Source organism: Falco rusticolus, chromosome 8, assembly GCF_015220075.1.
Source record: "Falco rusticolus isolate bFalRus1 chromosome 8, bFalRus1.pri, whole genome shotgun sequence".
NCBI lineage: Eukaryota > Metazoa > Chordata > Aves > Falconiformes > Falconidae > Falco > Falco rusticolus.
The window spans coordinates 18,509,429-18,534,530 of NC_051194.1; the positions used below are offsets into that span (position 1 = coordinate 18,509,429).

Here is a 25,102-nt window from a genome sequence, read left to right on the forward strand (position 1 = left end):
TACTATGGTCTTTTTTTTTTTTTTTTTTTTTTTGGGGGTGGGGGGAGTGGGGGGGAGTGCAAACCCCACCTGCAACACACGGATAAAATTTATAAAAACTACTTAATTGTCAAAAAGAATATTTATGTCTTAAGTAAACTGAAAAGTTTGTTTATATTGTTAAAATATTTTTCATTCCCTAGTATTTCATATTGATGTCTATTAATTATCCTGAAAACATCCCTTTAGTAGGGGCTAATTATCTATGCACAAAATGTCTGGATTTGAGCTAGAAGGATTCTGAAGCCACACTTCAGCCATTAAAGGGGAAAAAAATCACATCTCAGAACCAACTTTAATACAGATAGATTTGCATGGTCTTCTGTAAATAAAAAAGTCACTTTTTGAAGAAACCTAACTTGGAAAATTACTTTTAAAAAAAAAAGATATGTTAAAATAACAAAATAACATACAGGAAGAATCTCAGTGCAACCTTAATTATAGCTTGTTATGAGTATCAGTTAGTCTTACACCTCATTCAAAATATTACATGCTTAAATTAACGTTTTATTGTTATTATTACTGTAAATATATTAATACAGGAAGCACTTGTAAACTTTAATACCTAGTGTTCATATATTATGTTTTAATTTGCATTATTCATTAGGATAGCATATCGAATAATCAAAAGCATTTTGCTAGTGTTTCACTACAGTATTTGTGGAAATCTTGTTTGTTAAAAGAATCTTTTACGGTTTTTATAAAAAAAAAGATTTGAGCGATTCATTTAAACTAATGAATCAAAATCAGATATGTGGTCATTATTGGCTGATTATTACTCCATCTGCTCTGTGCTAACGTGAAAATCAATTACTGTGTCTCTTTCCCACTGACAGCGTATGTTGATCGGGCTGGCAAGGGATCTTCGAGGGATTGCCTTTGCACTAAACACAAAGACCAGCTACACCATGCTGTTTGACTGGATGTATCCTTATTACACTGTGACAATACCAGCTCTGTGCACAGAGGGATACCAGGCCCCTTGCATTAGTTTAATAGTATGGCACAGTGGGGAAGAGGAAACAAAGCTAAATGAACTAATGTGTAATCAGCTAAAATTACAGCACAATGGCAACCATGCAGTTAACTGGGAAAGACCACAGAGAGGTCACTTTTTTGTTGTGTCACACTACTAATCTAGAAAACATATCCAAGTGGGTTTCTTCCCTCCGTAAATCCCTCATGTTTTCCTTCTAAAAAAAACACTGTGTCTGTAACTCCAAACACGATGTACCTACATTTGGTTTAACATCAAAAGTGCTTAAAAAAATACTATACAAGTGCTATCTGGGGAGATTCCTCTCTGTGGTATGAATCATGTCTTTAATTTAGTCAGTTACTTTCTGTTTATGTCAACTCTATTAATATCACAATACCTGCAGTCTTCTTGATCCAGAAGAAAACGGAAATCTGAAAACAAAATCAAAATCTTTAGATTGTCGTTTTCCTCAATATATAACAATAATGGAAGTCTATTTCCTTTAAATATTGTGTGCATTTTAATGCCAACAAATACAATAATACTCGTGGGTGTTTTCTTAATACTATAGAGAAATGTTTTATATTTTTATAAATACAGTAACTGTAATTCTCTCTTCAGGCACACAGTCGTATTAGTAACAAACTGCTGAAATACACAGTGAAGTAACTATGAAAATATTTCTTTTCTAATTTAGATCTCACAAAGCTATGGAAGTTAATTACGTATTTGTTTATTTTATGGACAGGAAAAATTGCATTCAAGTATAATTACGTGCTTTACTAGAAATCGAGCTTTTAAAAATATTTTTATTTTAAGTAAATAATGAGACCCCACTGTTCACTAATAATCTTCCTGGTTAAGAAGGAGGAACGCACGAATGTAGAACTGGAGCTGGGAAATCAGCCTTTAAGGACGGAGAGGCTGCACAGCAGAGCCTGCTATGGTCTGGCAGGCGTCCTTGTCCGGTGGGTATTAGAAGCCTGATGACCGTTCAGATAAGCCTTGTTTAAGACCCTCACAAGCCCGCAGTGATTCTGCCTATGTGCAGGCTCAGCTTGCAAAAAGTAAGTCTGAAATATAAAGCAGCGTAATCTTTATTTCTCTTAAAATCAGTGGAAGGCATCCTTTAATTTCAGTTTTAGAGGACTGGAGAAGAGAGGAGGGAAAAAAAGGGGCGGGGGGGGGGGGGGGGGGGCGAGGAATAAATCACAAACTACTGAAGCCAGACTGTGAATTAGCATCTCATTTTCTAGTGGGCACCATTGGGTACATTTAACTTCATTAGCACTGTTTGTGCTTGTGTTACCCTAAAACTTATTAATAAAATCAGGAAGATGTGCAGAAGCAGATCAGTGCTGCTTTCATTTCAAATTCTTTTTACTTTGTTTTTTCTAGTACAGCATGTGTATCATGCTCTTCTCCTGTGCAGAACTGCAAATCTCCAGTTGCAGGAGGAGGGATTTACCTCCTCTCCATTTGAAAGAAATGGATTCATCCATCGAGATTTTTTTTTTTATTCAAGGATCCAGGATATGTAATCCTCAGGACCCCTTCCTGATTTTTTTTTATTTATTCCTTGCATTTTATTAATTAAGTTTATTTCAGATAAATAAAAACAGCCTCCAACTTTTTGATTTCATTTTTCTGTATTAACGAGAAAGACAGATTGAAATACAGCTTTGTGGGGAATTAAAGCTCAGGCCTTCTCAGTTTCTTTTCCTTTGCACAGGTTCAGAATGGTTTTTCTTCCTCACCTTTGGCTGTAAAGGATAAGTGCCTGCTTCTGTTCAGTGGATCGTACCTCATTTGGCTGAGTCCAGCTTCATCCCATTATTGATCCAAAGCATTACGGCAGAATAAGCTGCTATTATCACAGCTCTTAGTTACTGTGTATAAATAACAGAAAAGTAAACGGAGGAGAATGGAGGGTCAGATGCCAGTTTTATCATACAAAGTTTCAGTATCCTTTGATTAACATATTTCTTTTGTAGTTTCACAAATATGTCACAAGAAAATGGCTTTGATAGCAAAGAAAAGCTGTTTTTCAAACAGATTTTATTCTGTCTGAAGACCTGGTATTGCAGTATTGAAAATGGCAAATACAGAACTTTAGCCAAAATAAATCTGATTTAGTTGCATTCGTTCAATAAATAAGAAGTACAAAAAGACAAGGGATAAAAGGCTAAGCTTCTAATATACCATAAGGTGATGTTTATTCTGTATGGAAGATGGTCAGAAATAGTCACTTGTAAATCGTTGGCAGGCGAGTATGTTGATAAACTCTTCAGGGGATTGCAGGAAATATTTTGGGTCTGAGCCCTGTCCGTAACTAAACAAATTACACCCGGTATCTCTCACCTGAGGGTTGGGATTTCCTGATCGCAGCATTTAGGATTGGAGTTTTGTCCAGTAGATGGCAAAAATGAGCAGAAATCATTTCTTTTCAGTCCTTTCGGTCTGGGGAGGGGGGAGGCAGGGAGGCACGGGGGACACCGTTCTATCTTGTATTTTACCGTTACGATGTTATTTACGAGTTAGTCGGATGATGGTTTAGAGGTGAATCGTCAGGTATGCAGAAGCTGGGCTAGATTGCCAAACAGGGTTGTTCTGTAGCCGGCTTGCTTATACTAATTGAGTTTCTCTAGCAAATCAGGCTCCTTGGAAAAAGGCCAAAGGCTTTTCATAATTGTATTGACAAGAAAATGAATATGATAAATGGTGTTCATTCAGCTGAGACAAGATTTATAGTTTTCCTCTGGCAAGGGATGAAGAGAAAATACTTATAATAATAGTAAAATTTGTTTTAAAGTTGTATTAGGTGATCTCTCAAAAGACTTCATTAAAATATTTCCAACTATTTTAAGCAGCTTCAGGTGTCAAGCATAGCACCTTCCCAAAGTGTCCGGTAATGAAAGGCAAAGAAAAACATCACGCAAACCAACCAACCAACCAAAACAAAACAAAAAAAACCCACAACACCAAAACCCTAGATATGAAAGTCATTTATTCTTCCTGAAATATTGATATGTCAAGCTGTCAATGATGATTCCAGTACCACAGCTTTGGAAAGTTTATTTGTCTTTTGTATTCATAACATGCGGTCGCTGTAATTTGTAGGTCAGTCCTGAACATGCAGGTGTGGCCTGAAAAAACCCGCACAGCAATCTGAGAGGGTGAAAACCTGCTTTTAACAGTGATGATTCTCCTTACATATTTCATTCTGCTATTTACTCCCAGTCTGCCTGGATAGGATGTTGAACATTTAATCTGTTTTCTTCCATACTAATATCAGACTGTAGTCTAAGGTCCTTGGTCTCGCAGTCAGATACGTCCATGGAAATTCAATTGTGAGTTCAGGGTAATATCCACTTTTTTGTTACTTTCATTTAGTGTTTCTTACAGTTAGGTGGTAACCCATAGGCAGTTTCTTCCTATGTTCCTCCCAGTTGATTCTCGGTATTTAATGACTTCTCTTGTCTGTAAAAGAAAAAGTTTGCAATAAGAAAATGTGTTCCAAGAATTAAATTATTAGGTTGACTCAGAGTTGCAGTCAGCTAGATAGCACACGATATATACATGTGTGTGCGTGAAATCACTGCCCATATAAAAATATCTATGTGTATAGGTACATAGACACTAAGTTTATAGAAAAGTGAACTGCCATTGAGATGTTTTATCTCATGTTCATCTAAAAGTTGCAGTTGACCTAGGTGTTGGGATGTCTGATCCTATGCTGCTTCAGATGTGGATCACAGGAACAAGCAAAACAATCTTTCCACCAGACTACCATTGTTACATAGCCATCCAAATTTGCATCGCATTTCTTAACAAAATAAAACCACGTGCAGCAACAAGATGGCTTGTTCAGAATTAGTCTGTTTTTTAAGAACTGAATTCTTAAGTTTGTACGTTTTAAGGATTCAGGATTGGGTACAAACTTGAAAAGCCAAACAGATTGAAGTTTCACCAGAGAAGACGAGAACGTAATTTCTCGTGAAACAAGGCTACCAGATCAGTAACCTGTTTGTAACAGCAGTTGTTGCCGGTTGCATTTATTCGAACCTCAGAATCATTTTTTGCAGTTTGAATTCCTTTGAGCTTGAACTGACTGGTCAGGTTAAGTTCATGACTTAGCCAGATTCCTTGAAGCTTATGGTTAAAACCTCTTAAAAATAATATTCTGTTTAAAAACAGTTCATTCCACTTCATTGGATTTGTAAAGGAAATAATAAATTGCCGAAGCCTTTCTGTTGACACTAGCTTTTGTAAAATTTGACTGTAGTTTCCAGTCTTTCCATGTCAATGAATATGGACTCGATGCTTAAGTTTTTGAATTAAAGTAGCTAATCATAGTGGATGTATTAGCAGCCTTTGATACTGCTGACTTATGTTTTATTTGTGGGGTTTGGCTGTCAAGGTACTTTATGCTATGAAATCTGAAAAAGCTGGTTGTTTTCTACGCCATGAAGTTCCGCAGTGGGGCTTTGCCAGCACTGCACCGTCTCCCTTCTGTGTACACAGGGCTACTAGGGAGGCGAAGGAAGAGGCGCGACTTGGGAGAATTAATAGCACAGCTCAGTTCTGTACCTTACATGACATCTGCTGCATCTTGAGATTAGTGACCATCCTCTGTTGAGAGTGAGCTGTACTGGAAGTCCACCTCAGAAAAAACGGAACTGGCATTAGTGAATTTTTACAGGTGTGAGAAGGCATGGCTCATTTATGCCCTTTGAGGATAACTTAGGCAAGTGAGATTCAAATTAAAATCCCAGTGTGTTACTGGATAACTCTCCGTGGCATGTTTAACTCTAGTTTGTTTGATTTAAAATGTAAAGAACCCCACGAAGTATTGAGAAGTAAGGGTCTAAAGGTATATCTAACGTGTCAGCCTCTTCTGCTATCTATAGTTTACGCCTGTGGTGCCTCAAGCAGCTGGCAGCAAAAATGCACGGGTCTTTAGGTGCCTCAGACGGCCAGCAGTAGCCAGAACGCCTCCCATCTGTCTGTGCCACTGTCATTCAGCAGCAGCGCTGGCTGACGGCTCCAGCCTGCACCAGAAGAGCTGTATCGAACCGAGACATGACTCTGTCTGCACATCCTAGAAGCATGTGAACGTTTATGTATTTCAGACTTTTATTTCAGAATCCCATGTTGAGCGCTTGGCCTGTGTTCTGCTTCTGGAGGTTCACAATAGCTGCCTGTATCGCCTGAACAGGCAGTAGCATTTTCCTCAGAACAGCCGCTGGGTCTTCTGTGGTTAAATAACGCAGAACTATATGACATGCTACAAAGTTAAAAATGACAAATAAGTTGATTATTCAACAAAACTATTGACTAGATTAGCTAGATCATGTTATAATAGCAAATTGTACAGTTAAAATCTCTTGGTTCAGTATTAAAAAGTTTTTCTTTGCCTGTCAGGCTGTGCAACCTCATTTCCATTTACCTGCATTCTTACCCAAAAAAGCTTCTTTTTCAGCATGTTGGGAAGACATGGGGTCAGTGTTGTATCAAGTCGTTGCATAAAATATTCTGATAGGGCCAGTAACTCGTGACTTTTTTTGTAAGTTACATTTTACACTCTACTAAACATACTTTTTTTGTGTGGCATCCTTTGAAATCCTGGTTTAAAAGAACAGATACCTCTTGGGTGCTCTCCTGAAAGAGTTCTTAGATACCAGACTTTGCTGAGCTTCCCATCCCCCCCACGGCTGGGCTGAGTTCTCTTTGTGAATGCTCTGGAAAGAACTTCATACAATCAAATTGTTCCCAACCATTTATATAGCAAATGTATGTGAGGTGGCACTGAAATTTGGGGCCCGGGATTTGCTAATATGTAAATTTGTGTTGTTTTTATACTAAACTGCCATTTGTGACTTATGCCATTCATTAAAAATTCAAGTGCATTTTATATATGTACGTACAGGTTAGCTTTGCATATACAAACGGCTTTCCTTTTCCTTCATTACAGCTCCGGTATATTAACTATTTCCCATTTAACCATTAATATTTCCAAAGGATTTAGTCTTCTAAGGGGAGACTTGCTCAAATGTGTAGGTTCTGGCAGTGCCTCTGTCAGAGTGCAGCCGAGGTCTGCCGGGCCCACCCGCCTGGTGCTGTAGTTTGGTTTTTTAGTGGAGTTGTTTTACAAGCCGTTATGCTATCGGTATGCTCTTTAACTCCGCTTGGTGAAGCTACCCTGCGTACATTGCTGTGCTGCAACGAGCTGTTGAGCTGTGGTACCGTGAACCGGCGTGTACAACCCCTATCTTGAAGCTGATGGCAGAATTCATGCAAAACAGGTAAAAAGCACGTGAAAATTAGATACATGATGAAGATTGCGATGGTATGCATTCTCTGTTCCATCTTTACATTTGGCTTACCCTCGGGATGTCTGCCTTTGACGTTAATACTGCTACTTTTGTGGTTTGGAGCAAAATCCGCCAGCAGAACTGAGCTTTCAGCGTCACTGTATTGTTTTACCAAAATGGTAGATGTTACAAAATCAGCTGGTAAGGATTAATTACAGGAATATATACGAGAGACTACCATGATTTTATATTCAGTGTTAGTGGAAGTGTGTGCTTTAACCAGGAATAAACACTGCCTCCGTAATTAAATATCGGAAAATTGTCTGCTGTCAAGATTTGCTGCAGGCTGAGTTTTTGCCTTAAGCCAAGCAGCATACGTATGTGCCTGTAAAACCACAACTCCCTTCACAGTTTCTTTTGCAGCTCAACTCTTCCAGCCAAAATAGGAAAGAATGGTGTCTAATACAGCAATATTTATAATCAGCGTGTAGGTAACTTCTCCCACGTCTAAAATCTTCTCTGTGGGCTAACCCAGAAAGGCTTCGGCATGGTTCTGGGACGTGATTTCAGTACTTTACATTGTAGTAGTTAAATGAAATTCCTCTTTTACCACATGTAACAGAACAGTTTATTTGGGGAAATTATCATTACACTTGGAAATACCTAGTGTACTCCCAAAAGGAAAAGAAAATATTTTTTCAAAGGAAAAAGTTAAAGTCTCTGTGCTGGGTATCTCTGTGACCAAAGTAATGAGAGTTTTCAGCAAAGAAGTATGTGTTCTCATCATTTCTCACTTTGCCTTGCAAATCAAACTTCAAAGGAAAAAAGCTGAAATATTTGATATTTGAAAAAAATACATAGTTTAATCTAGGGACAGGAAATTGTTGCCTTAAAGTTCAGAGCTGGCTGGTGCGCATGCTGTGCGCTCAGTCCCTGCATGGCTACGCAAGCCTTAAGGCAGAGTTCGCTCTTCCTTGTTTGTGTTGACTTGCTTGCTGTGACTCCCTCTTTGGTTTGCGTAGGCTAATTATGTCTTTTATCCTGGTAGTAGTATAATAAATTGCTGGAAAGTTTAACTTATTTTTATTCATGACACAGTGCACGAGCAGTATAGTCTGATAGTGCTGCAGATTATTGCAAGGAGGAGGTTGTTAAAGCATAAATGCAGAACTCTAGTAACAGTAAACAAAAGCAAAGAGGAACCAGAACAATAAATCTTATGCAAAAGACAGCTCTTCAACCTACTTTCCATATTCATGTAACTCTTCTGCCTATTGCTATTCAGAAAATCTGCCTCGTTCCCTTTAGGAAACATCATTGGGGATTTTTTTTTTCACGAGTTGTGTACTGCATTAGCTTTTACAGGTTAGAATGCATTATACAATATACTTTGACATGGTTAAAATATGTTTCAGAGTATCAGATTGTGCATTATGCCACTGTGATACTGAGATGATGTGCTGGTTTTGGGGCTTTTTTTTTCTTTGCCTCTGCCAGCTATTATCATTTTGTGCATATGGAATACACGAATGTTTTATACAAGGCACGTTTTAATCATTTCTAAACACCCAGATTTACTCCAGAGTTTGGAGCAAAGGGCTCTGCAGACAGGGGCTCAGACAGCAAATCTCGGACTTGCAGCAAAGAAAGATACCTGCTGCTCGCTGTGATAGGGGTGGTACAGGGACTCCACCTTTCATCAAAAGTGGGTGACTGCCACATAGGTCAGCCCAGGGATACTCTGGTTTCACTGCTCAGTGATGGCTCCTTCCCCTTTCAGTCCAAATAAACCCTGAGGGTAAGTTTTGCTAACATTACTTAAAAGCTTAAGACGCACGTTGGAAGTTAACTGTCGGGGCTGAGCTAGGAGGTGGGCTGCTTTGCCGCAAAGGCAGATTGGAAGGATGCAGCAGGGACTGGGGCGAGGATGCTGCTGTGCTCCCAGGTCGGGAGCACCGTGGTTCTTGCTGGCTTTGGTGATACCTGTGCGAGGGGGGAGACAGCGGGGTGCAGTCTTCAGGTCTCAGCGTTCATCAAAAGCAAGTTACAGTTGACGCTGGAGAACTGGCCTGTGGTTGCCGCAGGTTTTATGTAGCAGAATAACCAGCAGGGTTGGTTTGTGGAACCTTTGCAGCGTGCTGCTGAGTGTCCGCAGGCACAGTTCCGCGCTGGTCACCAGCAGCGGTGTGTGTATTGGCTGATCACCTTTTCTGGTTAAAATTGCTTTGTCTTTGTCATGGGACTGTTTCTTCAGAGGTAACTGAAGGGTGCATCATGGGACTGAAAGCTAGAATGAGTTTATCAAATAACTGTACTTTGTAGTCAGCAGATGGTTTTTTTGTTTTAGGAATGAATCCATTGCATTTTTCTGCTTCGATGACCATCTGAATATTTTTGCTGTTATTTTTTAGATCGCAGCGTTTAAATTTTGATGTATCATCTCCAAATGGAATTCTTCTCTTCAGAGAAGCTAGTAAAATGATTTGTACGTATGGTAGGTACTCATTAATGTTTCCTCTGCAGTGTAATTCTTTGCCTGTCTTGTGATATTAAAATCCTGTTAGTTCATATTGCTGAGCACTGATGGGCTTGCGGAACACGTAGCAGGACTGTAACGTGCCGCAGCCAGTCTCATCCCCGTGTAAGGTGCAGAGCTGACGTGGCAGACCTCATTTACTTTCACAGATCAGGGTTTGTTCATGCCACGTTGTTGCTTGTATTGCTGTTTTAACTTAAGTGCCTGTCTTTTAGCAGCGGTAAATGTATTTCAGCAAAAGTACAAATGCTCGCGAGGTGTTTGATCCAGGCTACTGACTGATAGGTGTGGGTTGATCTGATGTATTCAAATTACATTCCAGCAGTTCCAAAACATAATAGGACCATAACAGCTTTGCCCTAGAGCACTGTTAAAAGTGTTTATAATAAGTTGCTGTATTTTACTACTCCCACTCATGCATGCAGCTGCAACAGGTCTTTGACACCAGCAGGTTTTATTACACTGCACCTAACTGTCGCTTACAATTTCGCTTTCTAAATGTTTCAAAAGGACCATTACCAAGTTTTTGTAGAGCAACCTCATTTGTAGTTTGTATAAGTAGGAACAGCCAGAAATGTCATCCTCCTTTTTGGTGCATCAAATTTGCTGTTACTGCATTCAGGTTGCTTTTGGGGCTCTGGAAATTGCGTGTTACGTGGCTGTCTGTCTAAAAAATCTTCAATGTGATTTTGCATTTGATCTGCAGGGCATGGAAAGAGTATATGCAAAAAGCATAAAGCGTTTACATATGACACAAAAAATTACACCCAAGTAACTCTCAGTCCTTGCAAAATAATGTTTCTGGTTTTTTCAAATACACCATGGAGTAAGCTAGCACATTTTTTCAGCTATGTTCTTTAGCTAATTTGTTAGAACAATTAAGCAAAAGAAAGTTTTCCATGTATGAAAAGATAACAGGTAAACTTTTAGATTTTACTACTCAATTTCTGTCAGCTTTTGTACAATTGCTGTAAGCTTTCTTTTGGTGATTTAAAAAAAAAAATTAAGTAAGGGTAGCCATGATGATGCTTCAGCCCTACTTGTCTAATAGTACCTGATCCATTGCAATTATATTTTCCCTCTAATTTTTTTTATTATTATTATTTCAATCAGACTTTACTATCCTTTCTGTACTTACGAAAAACATACCATGTTATTGGGCATTCATTCGTCTCAGTTGTTGGCATCAATTTTCTAAACCTTGCTGAGTAAGCCACACTAGTTGGTTTCAACCTGCTTTGTTCCTAATTCATGCCTTAAAAAAAAGCAACTGTGTAAAGAAACCTTTTGCTTTCAGTTGCGTGTTTTATGGTGTGTATGTGAATTTCATAAAACCGTAAGCCCTGAAGTCTTGGTAGCTCTGGCACATAAGCACCAAACTACATTTTCTGACTCGTGCTAGAATTTAATTATGCAACGTAAAAGGAAATTTCAGGACCATGCAGATCTAAGATTTGAAAGTAAGCAGTGGAACCATAGAGCCTGTTGAAGCCTGTGTCCAAGCACCTGTTACCCTCTTTGTAAATTATGTGAAAGATACTGAGGGATGTGTGGCACCTATCTGGAGACGTGTGCCATAGAAAGAAGCGAAATGACACTAAGAGCCTTCTCCCACGCTTCTTTTTCGTGTCTTTCATAACTGCTTTCCTATGGAAGGATAACATTTTGCTTAACACAGCTTTAAGAGGAGAACTGTTCTTAATGTTTTCCTTTAAAATCACCTATCAACTAAAAGTGGAGGAAAAGTGTAGATGTGAGGGAAAGCCATGCAATCTGTGTATGGGGTTGTGGGGGGTTAATTTTGATTTTAAAACACTTTCATATTATTGTCAGTGTCTGAAAGGGTCCCATCGGTGATCTTTCCGCTACATAGGTGTGACATTTAGAGCAACAGGTTAAGTTTGCTTTTCTGTGGGTGATTGCCAGTATTGATTCCGGGACTGGACTGGCTGCAAAGCCAGCGTGGGAGATCCCCCAGCGCAGCTGGCTGAACGGGCCACTCGGCACGGGGACTGCCAGCCACCCTGGCTCGGCACGGGCACTGACGGGACGGCCTGCATCAGTGCTGCATCAGGTGGGCAGCTGGTCTGAAGTGGTCACTGCCTGTCAGTCTGGGAGGATTTTACTGCCCACTATAAGTATTTCAAGATGCTACAATTAATCAGCTTGGAATAATTGCTGTTAACGTTTTTAGCTTTTATCGCCAATTACTAGTTTATGAGATTTCCATTCCAGTGTACAGAAAGATATAACTCTTCTGGAAATGCATTGTAAGGATTCATTACTTCAGTTGTGTGTGGTCTTTTGAACGTACAAATTCCTATAAAAATATTGATATTAAGGAATTTTGCATTAGTTTCAAATGCATTTCTGAAAATCTTCATAATTGTGCTTTTCTTTAATCTGGAATACTCGATTACTTTTTTTTTAAAAGTCTTTGTTTTTTAAGCCTATGTACTCCTGGCAGACATCTGGGGAAAAATAAGTAAACGAAGTGATGATCATAACATCCGTTTTGGTGTTCTTGAGCAATGTTTCCAGACCCACATGCTGACAAACTATGCGATTCACTTAAAAGAACGAATGATTTCGTTCCTGAAATGATCCTTGGGCTCGCTTTTCAAGGTTGGTGCTGTACCATTCCTGCAAGTAACTTAAAATTCTGAAAGTAGTTGGGATTCTGACATTCAACATGATTTTATGGCTGAAGCATTAGAGAAAAAAAAATAGAAGACACACAGCAAATGTCAAGAGATGACAACAGACAGTATATGCTCATTTATCTTACCAAGTCAGCCAAACCTCTTGTATATGCCTGCAGCTTGTAGCGCGCTCCTCAGAGCTGATCAAAAAGACACTTGAAACTCAAGATAGATTTGATTGAAATCTATACTATAATAATTGTCTTTTTAAACTGAGGGAAACACAAAGCCATGACAAGAGACAGAGGGGGGGAAATAGAAGCTAACATCTTTTCCTTTCATCACACTCCTTGTGGGAAGATCCTTCCTTTCAGTCTCTGTTTTGGTGACTCCACTGACCAAGTGGGTTGCCATAAACTCTGCCCAGCCTCCTCTCATCCCTACCAAGTTCTTTCCATCACCTGCAGACCTGGTGGTGTTTGCTCCTCTTGGCAATGCCTGTCTGAACCCCAGGCTCGTTACCTCTCGCCTCTCCTCCTTGCCGTGCCCTTGACCGTAGGAGTTTCCTTCCCGTGGCTCAGCAGCTTGCCAGGGAGACCTGGTCCCTCTCCTGCAGGCAGCGTAGCCTAGCCTGGTCGCTTCCCTTTCTTAGAAGAATGTAACATACAAACAATAAATGAAAATATGGCTTAATGGTATTGTACTTCCATGGGTAAGTGAAATTTAAATTTGTTTTCAAACAGGATTTTTCCTTTTTCTCTCTCGCATGTAACAATATACAGGAAATGCTACTAAAAGCATTACTTCCAGAAATTTCACCTACACCAAATTCAACACGAAAATTTCCAGCTATGACTTAGGTCCACTGGGAGTCTTCTTGCTATATAAGCCTATAGGTACGTAAAAATGTGATCTGAAATACAAGTCCATCCTGTTAACACTTAGACAAGGAATTAGTGACTGAAGCGAGGTGGCAGCAGGTGGTTCTACTCACCAACATCAGAGCACAGTGCACTGGTGGTTATTGACACAGCATTGGTTTTTCCTAAGCCTGGACTACACTGATCAAAACAGTTCTGGATAACACACAGATATCTTCTGGTGATGAAAATAATCTAGAATTTATATTTGTGGATTTGTTTTCTGCAAACCCTATGCTGCTGTTTGCATGGGAATAACTTTGAAACAAACATTTGGTAACCTAGCATGTTGCTTCCTTTCCATCTTCAGTTTTGCCAAAGTTTGTGATGTCCATTTATGTCCAAACAGTACCTCCATTTACTGCCTCGGTGTACTGTCAGGTCTGTGCTTGGGCTAAAAAAAAGAAAAAAAAGAGGGAAGGAAAGGGTAGAACTGTGTTACTGGGTTGTGAGTGTATGTGGGCACTTGCAAGTACAGATGCTGAGATCTCTTCCATTCTAAAGTGTGCACTCCTTTCTTCTCTAGACAAGCATATAGTGATTTCACATGTTTGAGTGCAAAGCAGAAGAAAATCCAAAATACCTCTTTTTAAGATACGCTAAGTATCTTCTGTTGTCTGTGAACAAAATTTAAAGTGTGAATTCTTTGTAGTTTTGAAAATTAGCGCTTCAGTGAGAGTTAAATTCCCCTTAACAGATCCAGCTTTGCAATTAAGGTAGTACTAGCGTGCCCTGTCCTTCTGCTTGTTTATCACTGATGCTGATACAGTGCTGAAGACAATTCTAAGATGTCTTTACAAATGCTATATGTTCAAAAGATGTAAAGCCTGGCGCAGGATGCACTTAGTCAATTATCCTCGTAAGGACTCTGCAGCTGCTTGGCAAGGGGTGTTGTGCCTTGTCCATTATGGCTAGAGCCAGCCTGACTGAGCCAGAGAGAGGTTTAAAATAAACAGCTGAGAGGAGAGAACTGAAAGGAGTTGGACTAGTCCAGTCCGCCATTCCCAATACATTTCACTTTTAATCCTGTATGTACAAGTCTCCTTACTATGTGGTTTTGAACTCCCAGTTGTATCGGAACGATGTTGCAGCCCATCTTGGGACCATCTATTTTTGTTTTGTGGTTTCTTTACATTTTAGTAAACCTCTTCCCTTTCATTATAGGAGACTGACATAAAAATAATATTTTCAATATGCTGGTTTTATTTATCTACATTCTGTCATGATATACTTTGATGTAAGTTTTTAATTTTGCTTCAGCTTTCAGCTGTTGTAGCAGTTACTGCTGAAGGTCAGCGATGAGGTTAGCCACAGTAGCACAAAACAATTTCCTGTTCTCACAGCCCAGGTAGCATTTGGATGTGGATTAAATTTTACCACATTTTCCAGTAGCCAGACACAATTATTTCTAATGAGCTTTAAATTGCTTCCAGAACGTGTATTTCAAAACTTAGTGTGGTAATCCATTCAGTGTCAGCAACTTCATAAGATAACAGTTCTTCAGAATTTTGGTTAAGCAGATTCTGGCTGTATAACAGGTATTTCTGACCAGCAGCGCAGCTGAAGCAGAGTGCTCGCCTGTCGCGCTCGCCATCGGTCTGCGCTCCTCTCTTTGGCGATAGTGGTTCCAGAATATACTGCTCTTCATTACTGACTCCGATTTCCTCATCAGTTTCTTTTGGCAAATTTACCTTGGCGCTATGCATGCTTGCTGTGCTGATTTGAGAGGGTTTATGCAGGTTTTGTTGTGGAAGCTTTAAAGAAACCAGGTTGTGAAGCTTGCTCCCATCTTTATGATTCATGTTTTCCTTTGCGTTTTCTATATATGGCCACTTCTCTATACTGCCCTCACATTCTGGGTGCCTGGGAAACATACATTCAAAACCGTCTTTATGGGGCAGCGGTGAATAATAAAAATAGGAAAGGGGAAGAGGCAAAAACCACTTTTTCCTCTATAAACGTGATAAATTTTCACGACCTTTGTTTCATCTCACCAAAGTCTTTTTTTTATCTTCATCTAATTCACACATGTTAAAACGTGATTTAGTTGTAGTATTATACATTGCGCTTATTGGACTGAAATCTAGAACAAGCCTTGCTCAAATGAAACTCAGCCATAAGGAAATCATTTTTGTATTACAGCTTCTACTGTAAAAGCAATTAAGGAGGAGAACTGAAAGGGAAGCTGCCTGTCCTGACATGCTCCCGCATCTAGGAGGGAGTGAGGGAATGAGCTGTGCCAGGAGCTCTGGTGCATATTGCCTGTGGGATCCTGAGCCACAGTGATGTTATCTTCGGTCAGAGCATCCCAGTTTGTGTTTTTGCTGGCTTTGTATTCCCCCTCTGCATACACATGCTTTTTTCTTCCTGGCCCTTTGTTTATGTACTAAGGAGGCTTTCAGTAATGAAATGCTTAAATTGTCAGCCAAATTCAAGCCCTAATTTCCTATCTAGCAGTTTCACCCAATACCTTTTAAAATCTTGTTCTTCCCCCTGTCAAAATTTTGTATTGCCTCTGAGGCGCAGCAAGTTTTTAATCTTTTTAAGTGACATTGCTGTCAAATGCAGGGCAAAAAGTTGTATCAAAGGAAATTATTGAGAATTTTGAAAGTCGGTATATTTTAAGATAGTGTGATACAATTTCTCCTGCATTAAGAAGAAATTGGTGCAAGCTGGATTTTTTTCATTTGATTTGTATCTCAGTAGTAACACTGAAACTTCACTGATTAGTCTCTGTGGAGTTTTCATTTTGACAGAAGATAGGAATTTCAAACACAATTTTTTAATTCTGCATGTCAAAGGTCACTTTTATGTTGATTTAATGTCTTTAAATTGTTTCTTTTAACAATAGGAGTTGATAAAATTGCGTTTTGGTCCTGCAGTACAGGGATTATAAATGTAAGCATATCCTCAGTAGCTGAGGAGTTGTTCTTGACCTGATTCCAAGTACCTCAGTAAATTAGTTTATGTTCAGTAGTATCCATGGTGTGTAAAAATATTCCCCTGAAGCTCCTGCTAAATGTTACAAGTAGATCATTCTTTTTTTATCTAGTCAGGCATAGCACCGTACTTCATATTTTTTTCAATAACTAATGCTAAAACGCTGGTCTTTGTTCTGGCGCTGCATCCCTTGAATCATAGGCTGATGGCTTGGGGCGCTGGTAACAGGCACCGCGTGGTCTTTCACCTCTGCTCTAATTTGAAATCAGCTGTTCTCACTCTTAGGCCCTTTTAAAATGAGTCCATGAACACAGAACGGTTCTCTGTGGACTCTGGCCACTTGCAGAAGGCAGCTTTTAATCTTGCACTAGACCCAAACTCTTCTCGGTGTTCATTAGAAGCGATAGGTACCAATTCCTCTCCTGCCGCAGTGCCCAGGGTGAGGCAGCACGAGGGGCGGGGTTCGTGCCTTCCCATAGTAAATGCTTCGTGCCGATCAATGGATTGAAGGTTTTAATTAGACACGATTTTTTGGTGAAGTAATAAAAATGATAGAAGATCAGCACTAGTGGATAACTCCTAGCATTCATGTTCCTAGGCTAAGGGATTCCTAGGGTTTTTCCAGCTTCTTTCCTCATCATCCTGTTTTTCCATCGACTTCCAATTAATTTCCATATTAAGTACATAATTGCCTTGTTGACAACTACTAAGCTCTTTCCATCTGTTGTTGCATATTACGCTGAGTGCTTCCAGGACTAAGGGTTGTGCGATGTTGTGCTTAAACAGCTCAGCTGTGAACTCCAGGCTGTTACTTCCTTGGATCCAGAACTTTGCTTATTTCTGAAGCCAGATACATGCTTGTGTTATTAAAGTAGAGATTTTCAGCAGGGAATTTAATCGTGGCAAAGACCAGATGAGGTTAGTTTAGAGCACACTTACCTCTCTATCTTGGTTTTGCCCTAAGAATTATATGCTGTTTGCATGGGGCTTTCAAAAACAGTGTGCGCCTTCCCACTTCATCTGACAGGCAGAATTTTGTATTTCATTTTATTTTTTCCAACAGATTTGAAATTCACTGATCTTCTCAGTAACGAGACTAAGTCTTGTCAAAAAGTTTAATGCTAATGAAGATGACCTGGCTGGGGTATCTTAAATGGGGCACTGTAGGAAGCTAAATGGAGTTTAATTTTATGTAAATGTAATTTCTCAGTAATGTAAAGTATTACAGTAATTGAATATCCAGGTACACTAGAAGACATTCTTCTTTTTCTGCAGTGTGTTACTTTTCAAAGAGGATCTTTTGGATACCGGTCATTTTTAGTATAGCAGAGATTTAACACTGTTTGGGATTGATTTCTGCACAGTAGCAGTCACTGGGATGCTGTCCCCTTCCCCAGTTACACTGTGCTCCCCAGTTATAGCAGCGTTGAGGGAATAGAGGTGTTCATATGACCATTTACAGTATCAAAACCATTTTGTGTCTTCATTCATAAAATAATATTTTTTCTTTAATTAAGAGGACTTGATTTTCATGTAAGTGACCATCTTTCCTAGCTAAATGTTTGATTCTTCTTCTCCCTTCCATAATTCTAGTGATGCCTTTCTGGCTTCTTACAGACCCCGGTCACTTCTAAGCAACGCCTGATCATACTCCCAGTCTTTTTTTGAAAATCTGCTTTTCCTTTACAACTTGATGGATAAATTGCCTTGTACTTGCTAAAAGTGGTGAGCAACATTAATGTTTTAAACTGTAACTTAGGCCTTTCCATCTTTGCATCGAATGATACCCCATGGGTGATGCTTTGATGGGTTGGGTGTTTAGAAACAAGGTTTTTCCCCTCATTGTTCTAATTATATGATGTAAATTCCTCATTGTCAGTAATCAGTAGCATTAAGAGAAAGAATTAAAAGAAGGCAGGTGTATGATTTGCAGGTGGAAATTTGCATGGGTGGAAAAGAGAGCTATGTAGAGACGGATCCAGTTTAATATTAGGCCTCAATATGTATTAATAATATGCAATCTATGAGGTCTGTGTCATATTGGGCAAGTTTTTAGTGGCATTTTTTAATTGCCTGTTATAAGAACAAAACTGCATTGTCGTAACAACCTCTCTCAACGGACAGTGGTGTTTGGGATTGTGAATAGTTAATGTCCAGTTAGCTCATTGCTCCTTAATCCAGGTTGTCATCGGCTAGACACAGGGAGCAGGCAAGCCGAGCATCTGATCTGTAGACTCTTGTGCTTTTATTGGTAGGAATACTGTTAAGAATGCACAGGTTTGTGTTACTTTCCTCTAGTTAAGATTACCAAGAATGATGAGTCGTAACAAGATGAAGACCTGACGCTTGGTTTTTGTGCAGGCCAAGCTTGTCAAGGTCAACGTCAGATGGGGTCAACCTAGTGAGGCCACTTGGTGGTAGAAGTGAATGAAGTACTTATCTTTGCTGTGTTCGTTCTACTATTTCAGCTCACTTTCATTAATTACTTGAGGCTAGAAAAAAAGTCTGTCATGAATACAAACTAACTCTGGGGTGCTGTGAAGATGGGCATTAAAATATTACAAGATACTTAGAAAACTTGGTAATGAGGCCTCGTGAATAATTAGATTTGTACAGAGGATAGCAGCGGGATCTACCGCACCGCTGCACAGTGGATCCAAAAGTCACTATTGCCTGTTAATAGCGACAGCAAATATTTACCATTAGCTGCTATTTTTACATTATAAACATGGAGTTTAATTAAAAAGTCATTCCCATCTGTGACTGGTAAAATAGAGGCTTTTGTAATGGATGTATTTGTTTTCTGAGGGATATATTTAGTATGTGTATACATCAGCAACCATCCCAAGAGACCGTCATGGTAATGGATTAAAACCAGGCTTTGCTGCAGCATGAGAAACTATAAAACCATGTGTTGCAATGCTGTTCAGATTAAGGAATTCATGCTAATAGACCCAGTCATGGTCTGGCTGTACATCAGGGATGGGAATTCCGTAGCTTATATTTTAAATTTTGCATACTAATTCCTTTAGTGGCTTTTAAGCTTTAGTCATGCTTAACAGAACTTTTACATCAAATGCAGAAACCATTTTTCTTCTGAATAGTAATGAAAATAAAGGCAAAAAATAAGTTTAGATAGTGCCATCAAAATATTTTAGATTTGCAGCTGCTTATGTAAGTTTCTTTCTTTCTTTCTTTCTTTTTATGAAAACAGGTAATCAGATCCTCTCTCTTGGGACTTTGTCAAAAGATCAGGTTTATCCGTTGAAACTCAAGGGCATTTCCATCTGTTACTCTGCACTCAAATCTGCCTTATGTGGAAATTATGTCAGCTTTGGCGTCTTCAAGTTGTACGGGGACAACCACTTTGACAATGTACTTCAGGCCTTTGTCAAAATGCTGCTTTCAGTATCCCACAGTGACTTGCTAGTAAGCAATTACTCATCTTGGGAGTCTTTACGTGAAATATGAAGTAACACCACCACAGGCTTTGTAATGTTATAATGAGACAGAGGGATCTAGAACATCTCAAATGCAGTTTTCAGTTCAATTACTTGGATTTATTTATATAGTGACATCTAAAATACAGGTATGACTGAAATGCCGTCGGAAACGACAGCTTTTCCAGTATTTTCACTAGGTTTGTCGTAAAAGAGAGAAATGCAAATTTTTTTCCTTCCTATACTTGCAAACCCATTTAGGTTGCCTGCATGCACTGTAAAACATCCTCACATATTCAGCCACTCTGCAATTAGTTTCAATCTGTAAATTGTCACTGTGTATTCCCCATAAAATTTAAAACTTTAATTTTAAAGTACACCATGTTCCCATTTCTCTGTGGGAAGACAACAGATCCTGCGCAGTATCAGCCTAAATTTGAACTGTGACATTTTCTTCATGATGCTTTAGTTCAGAACTGTCATTTTCTTGCAGGAAGGGACAAATTTGGGATAGGTGAAGATGGTTAATATCCAGATTTATGCTTGCCACATAAAGGAAGTCCTTGGAACTGAAAAGTTGCTCTCGATTAAAATCAATATATTGGGTGTATAGTGAAGTGTGCATGTTTGGCACGTGCCTAGGCACCCAGCAATAATGCCCTAAAAGTGAGTCCTTCAGAGTAAGGTGCTGAGCAGGCCAGTGGGTGCAAGCAAGTGCCTCTGCCTGCACAGAGCCTGTTACAGGACCTCACTTAAGCACAAAAAAAAGTCCATCTGAGATGATTTGGGGAAATCTGTCATAAATCTTGGTAAGTTTTCCTGCAGAAGGTAAGATACAGGCCATAATCCTGTCAAACTGACACCCTGGACAGAATGCTATACTGCTTTTACTAGACTGGTAGCTGTGCAGAATGTCACAGCGCGGTAGTGTTACTGTATTAGCCTGAGCTTCGTTTAAACTAATAGTGAGTTCATATCCTATGGCAAATTTGAAAAGTTGAAATCTACTGCAAACAAGAAAATATTTTGTCTCTATAAATACTCTTGATTTAATGGCTAAATAAGAATTCATCACATCATAAAACCCATAAGATCATTCTTCTATCATCTGTTAATGTGTTAATGTTAGTCCGTGGTAATATCTGTATTTTCCATGAATATGTACTATTTTTTTTTCTTTTTTTCTTTCTTTTTTCAGCAATATCGAAAACTAAGCCAGTCTTATTACCCGCTTTTGGAATGTCTGACCCAAGATCATATGAGTTTCATTACCAGTTTAGAACCTCACATCTTAATCTATATTCTTACCTCAATATCTGAAGGACTTACGGCAGTAGGTAAGAATTACTTACACTTAGAATTACATACTGAATTACAAATACTTAGCTATCTAGGAGTTTCAAAGAAGCACATTTATTTGTATCTTTAAAAAATTAGTATCAACAGACAGTGGAAGATGCTGTCTTTTGAACATTTTAAGAATGTGACCATTTTGGTTAACGGAGCTAAGTTCTTTTAAACAACCTAACCTGTAGGTTTTTACAGATAATATTTTTAAATTGTCTTTTCTTACACGCCAGAGTTGTTAAAATTATTAATGTGCCTCAACTAGGATTGTACTGAGAATTCATGCATTTGTTACTCAGAAGTAAAGCATGTTAATATGTGTATAGGAATCTGTGGGGTTTTGTTTTTATTTGATCAATGTAGCTGTTGCATAAATAATGCTTGTCCTGCACAGCTGTAATATGATTTAAGAAATTTGAAGGTATCTATCCATAGAAAAAAGAAACTAGTTATTCAGTACTTCACAAATATATTTTGGAGGAGGATTGGTGCAACAGAAGCATACTTGGAGTAACAATAGAAATACAGTGGTCAGATTGTAGCTAATTTCATTCTCCTGCACAGTTTAATTTATGCTTTTTAACCACATGACTGTCCAAAAACATGGGAGTTGGGCAGGGTTGGGGGAAGAGTTGGTAGCCTGAAGGCATTTGGAATATGGAGGAGACTGAGCATTTGGGGAAAGAAAAAATAAATCATGCAGTTACATTGTGATCACATAGGAATACCGTGCATTTATATAGTTTTTGACTGAGAAGCTGTTCAAAACCTTACAGTCATACTTATTGATTAGGGAGGTTATTAAGGAAAAAAAATAGGGACATGAAACATTGGTGTGCCTCAGTGTAACTCTGTAATAGCTGGTGTTTCTCATTACCGCCAAGAGTCAGTCACACCCCACAGGAATGCATGAATGCACCAACACTCCCAAAGCATTTGCTGTGTTAAACACATTCAGCGGGTTTTGCTGCAAGAGGGGAACTACTCATAGAGAGAAAATGGGTAGTGAATAGCTAAGCAACAGCAGTGAAGAAGCATTCAGGTCCCTTTATTATATAATGCTGAAATCCATCTTCTCCCAGGTATGTTGAGTGCTTTGTCACCTGCAGTGGTGGGACGGCAACCGCCGATGGGCTGGCTCTTCTGGGAGCCTGCCTGTTGCTCGCTGGCCAGTGATATATCGCACTCAGCGTTAGCTTGACTGACAGCTGCCAATCCAGCCAGCCCTGTTCCTGTTCTCCATTATCACTCCACATCTCTAACATTTGAGATACTGGGTATATTCATTTTGATAATTCAAAATTTATTCAAAAAGGTTTACTTTAACCACCTCTGTGAAACCCAATTTGAATTCATGTAAAAGCAAGAGAAGAAAATGTAAATACTATATAAGCTTTAGTTTTCATGTATTTATGTTCCCCTCTCAAGAAGTGTTGCTCTCTCAAGATGGGGAGGAGGAGTAAAAAAAGCATGTATTTCTAGTCTTCGCTTTAAACTTCTGTGGTTTAGGTATCTGGGAGTTTAGTCATGAAGAATTACAAATTTTTAGGAACACAGATGTTTTCTTAGAAATCTTTTATTCTGTGGGTTTCCTGATACTCTGCTGAGAAAAGTATCAACAAAAATTTTAACAGCTTACTTTTTTCATATTTCATAAACCATAGATTTGCTTAGCCAATGCTCTCCTTCAGTTCATCTCAATGTCCTTAAAATACAAACATGTGACACTAAGACAAAGTCTGTAGGAACCTGACTTCATGGAAGGCTTGATGCAGTCCATCAAAAGCTTTTACGCTCACTTTCATGTTCAGTTTTTTTGTTTAACTCTTGATTTCTCCAAACTGAAGTACTTTTCAGTCCTGGAGACCTGCCAGATCTGTCTGTCAGTAAGACCTGGCTGTTGCCATATTGCCCAGAGAGGACATGGAATCTCCATCCTTGGAAATACTCCCAGACACGGTCCTGAGGAACCTGTCTAATGTTGACCCTGTTTTGGGCAGGAGGTTGGACAGGAGGGTGCTCCCACTTGGTTTCTGCCACCACCTTTAGGATACTACTGGTATTTTCCCTACATTTTGCACTTGTGTTCTCTAGCTTTCCACAACTCCTGATTCTGTCCAAATGCCTATGCAGCCCTAATCTTTGTGCATGTCTCATGCACATTAACAGTAATACTTCCTTTGTGTGATCAGTCAGCTGAAAAATGCTTCTTTTTACCTTTCACATTGAAGTGATGAAGTGATTATTTTTCATTAATGTCATGTTTCTTAATGGTGCGTGTATCAAGAATTGAAATTGATGTTCAGCCATTAAGTTCCTCATTTGTGTTCAAGAAGTTTTATTTTTGTGGTGAACTGAATAATTTTCCATACTCTTACAACGACATGTCCAGATGAACTACTCTTCAGTCAGTGTATAGCTCTTAACGTTAATTTGTTTATTTTTAATCATCTCAAGAGCCCATTACCTGTCACTCCATTTTCTTAAGAGTTATTCTTCTACATGTTTTATCCCTTTTAAAATTTTGGGATTTGGGATGTTACCAGTTGTCAGTAAAATACAAATCAGTGTCCTATGTGTTACTTGGTCACATACATCCTTCTGCCCTTGGAAAATGGGTAAGTAGATCCAAGCACTGCGTTTTTCACTGAATTGTATCAGTGCCACAAGAACATCTCAGAATAGTAGGGCTCAGGGCTATAAGCCATCTGAGGGGGAATTGTGTTTTAAACTGATTAGAACATACAAGTCATTTTCAGAAATGTTTATAAAAATGAAATAGCTGTCTTTTTATTTTAAAAATTAAATACCAGGAGATCACTTCTGCTTCACAGAAAAAAGTACCTGACTTTTTTCTCTATTTCCTTTACGTATGTGAAACCTTTGAGACTGTCGTCGTTGCCAGCTGTAAGATAAACATTCCCCAAATCCTTATTTCTGAGGAGTGTTCATTCTCTTGCTGAGTAAATACCTTGCTTGATTCCATGCTTTATAAACACTGTGAAAGAATATGTATTCCTTCTGAAGGGCCTAGCTGTAAATCAGCTGTAATGGAAGCCCTCATCTAAGCTTTTATTACGAGAATAAACACTCCAATAGTTCTCTTCTAAAGTGTTTACCTGGCTTTTTCACAGCTGACTCAGTGGATCAGAGCCTTTTAATGTAGTCTGCCTGGCATGTTGTCACTAATCTCTGCAGAGCTTTTCTAATTCTCATATGATTAATAGTATAGCATGCTATTCATTGAGGAAAAAGTAAAACATTTTTTCTGTCTTGCTGCCTAATTTAGATGTTAAATTGCTAAATCCATTTACTTTCCAGGTTTAGTCTCAAAGGCAAATAATGCCAGTATTGAACCGTAAGCAACCGATGGACAGGGAGAATGCCACTTAACTCCCTCTCCTTGCCTTCATGTTTAAAACAAAACAGAATCTTTTAATTTGCAGAGATTCAGCAATGTCATTAAACTGTTGAAAAATAATTCCTCTTCAGCATGCAGTTGTCATACTGTTGAGACCAAAAGGCATCTTCCAGTTGTTCGGGGGGGTTGTTTGTCTTTTTTGAGATAACATAACCCATTCTAACTCACATGCTCAACTTCCAATTACTTGAGCTAATAGCTGATGGGAGTTGCCTACGTCAGGCAAAAACACACAGATACTAAAAAAGTGCGTGTAAAGTTAGCCCCCAGAACACGAAATGACCACATACTGGCAAAGAAAAAAACAAAAGAGCTAGTTGAATGTGCTGGTGACTGGTGCCAGTCACCATCCTTGTCCCCTGCCCACCACCAGCACCTGCCTCACCATCGTGTAAGTCGAGAGCTCGGTTTTGTTTGACAAGAGCTGCTGAACTGTTGCTGGATCCATGCGGACACACACGAAGCTGCTTTTGGCATTTTCTGTAACCACGGCCTGCTGACTTTGTGATCCAATGATTAGTTCA

The 25,102-nt window shown here is 39.1% G+C and overlaps 1 protein-coding gene across 3 annotated transcripts in view; it reads left to right on the top strand.

Annotated features, from left to right (window-relative positions):
* RANBP17 (RAN binding protein 17) overlaps positions 1-25,102 on the top strand; it is a 163,416-nt gene that overhangs the window by 111,286 nt on the left and 27,028 nt on the right. For 2 of the 3 annotated variants that reach the window (XM_037396943.1, XM_037396942.1), the window contains exons 20-24: positions 876-964; positions 7,216-7,323; positions 9,744-9,826; positions 19,585-19,799; positions 21,009-21,147. In XM_037396943.1, the coding sequence (XP_037252840.1) occupies positions 876-964; positions 7,216-7,323; positions 9,744-9,826; positions 19,585-19,799; positions 21,009-21,147 (634 nt within the window). The remainder of the gene's footprint in view (positions 1-875; positions 965-7,215; positions 7,324-9,743; positions 9,827-19,584; positions 19,800-21,008; positions 21,148-25,102) is intronic. The other variant, XM_037396944.1, reaches the window with a different exon arrangement.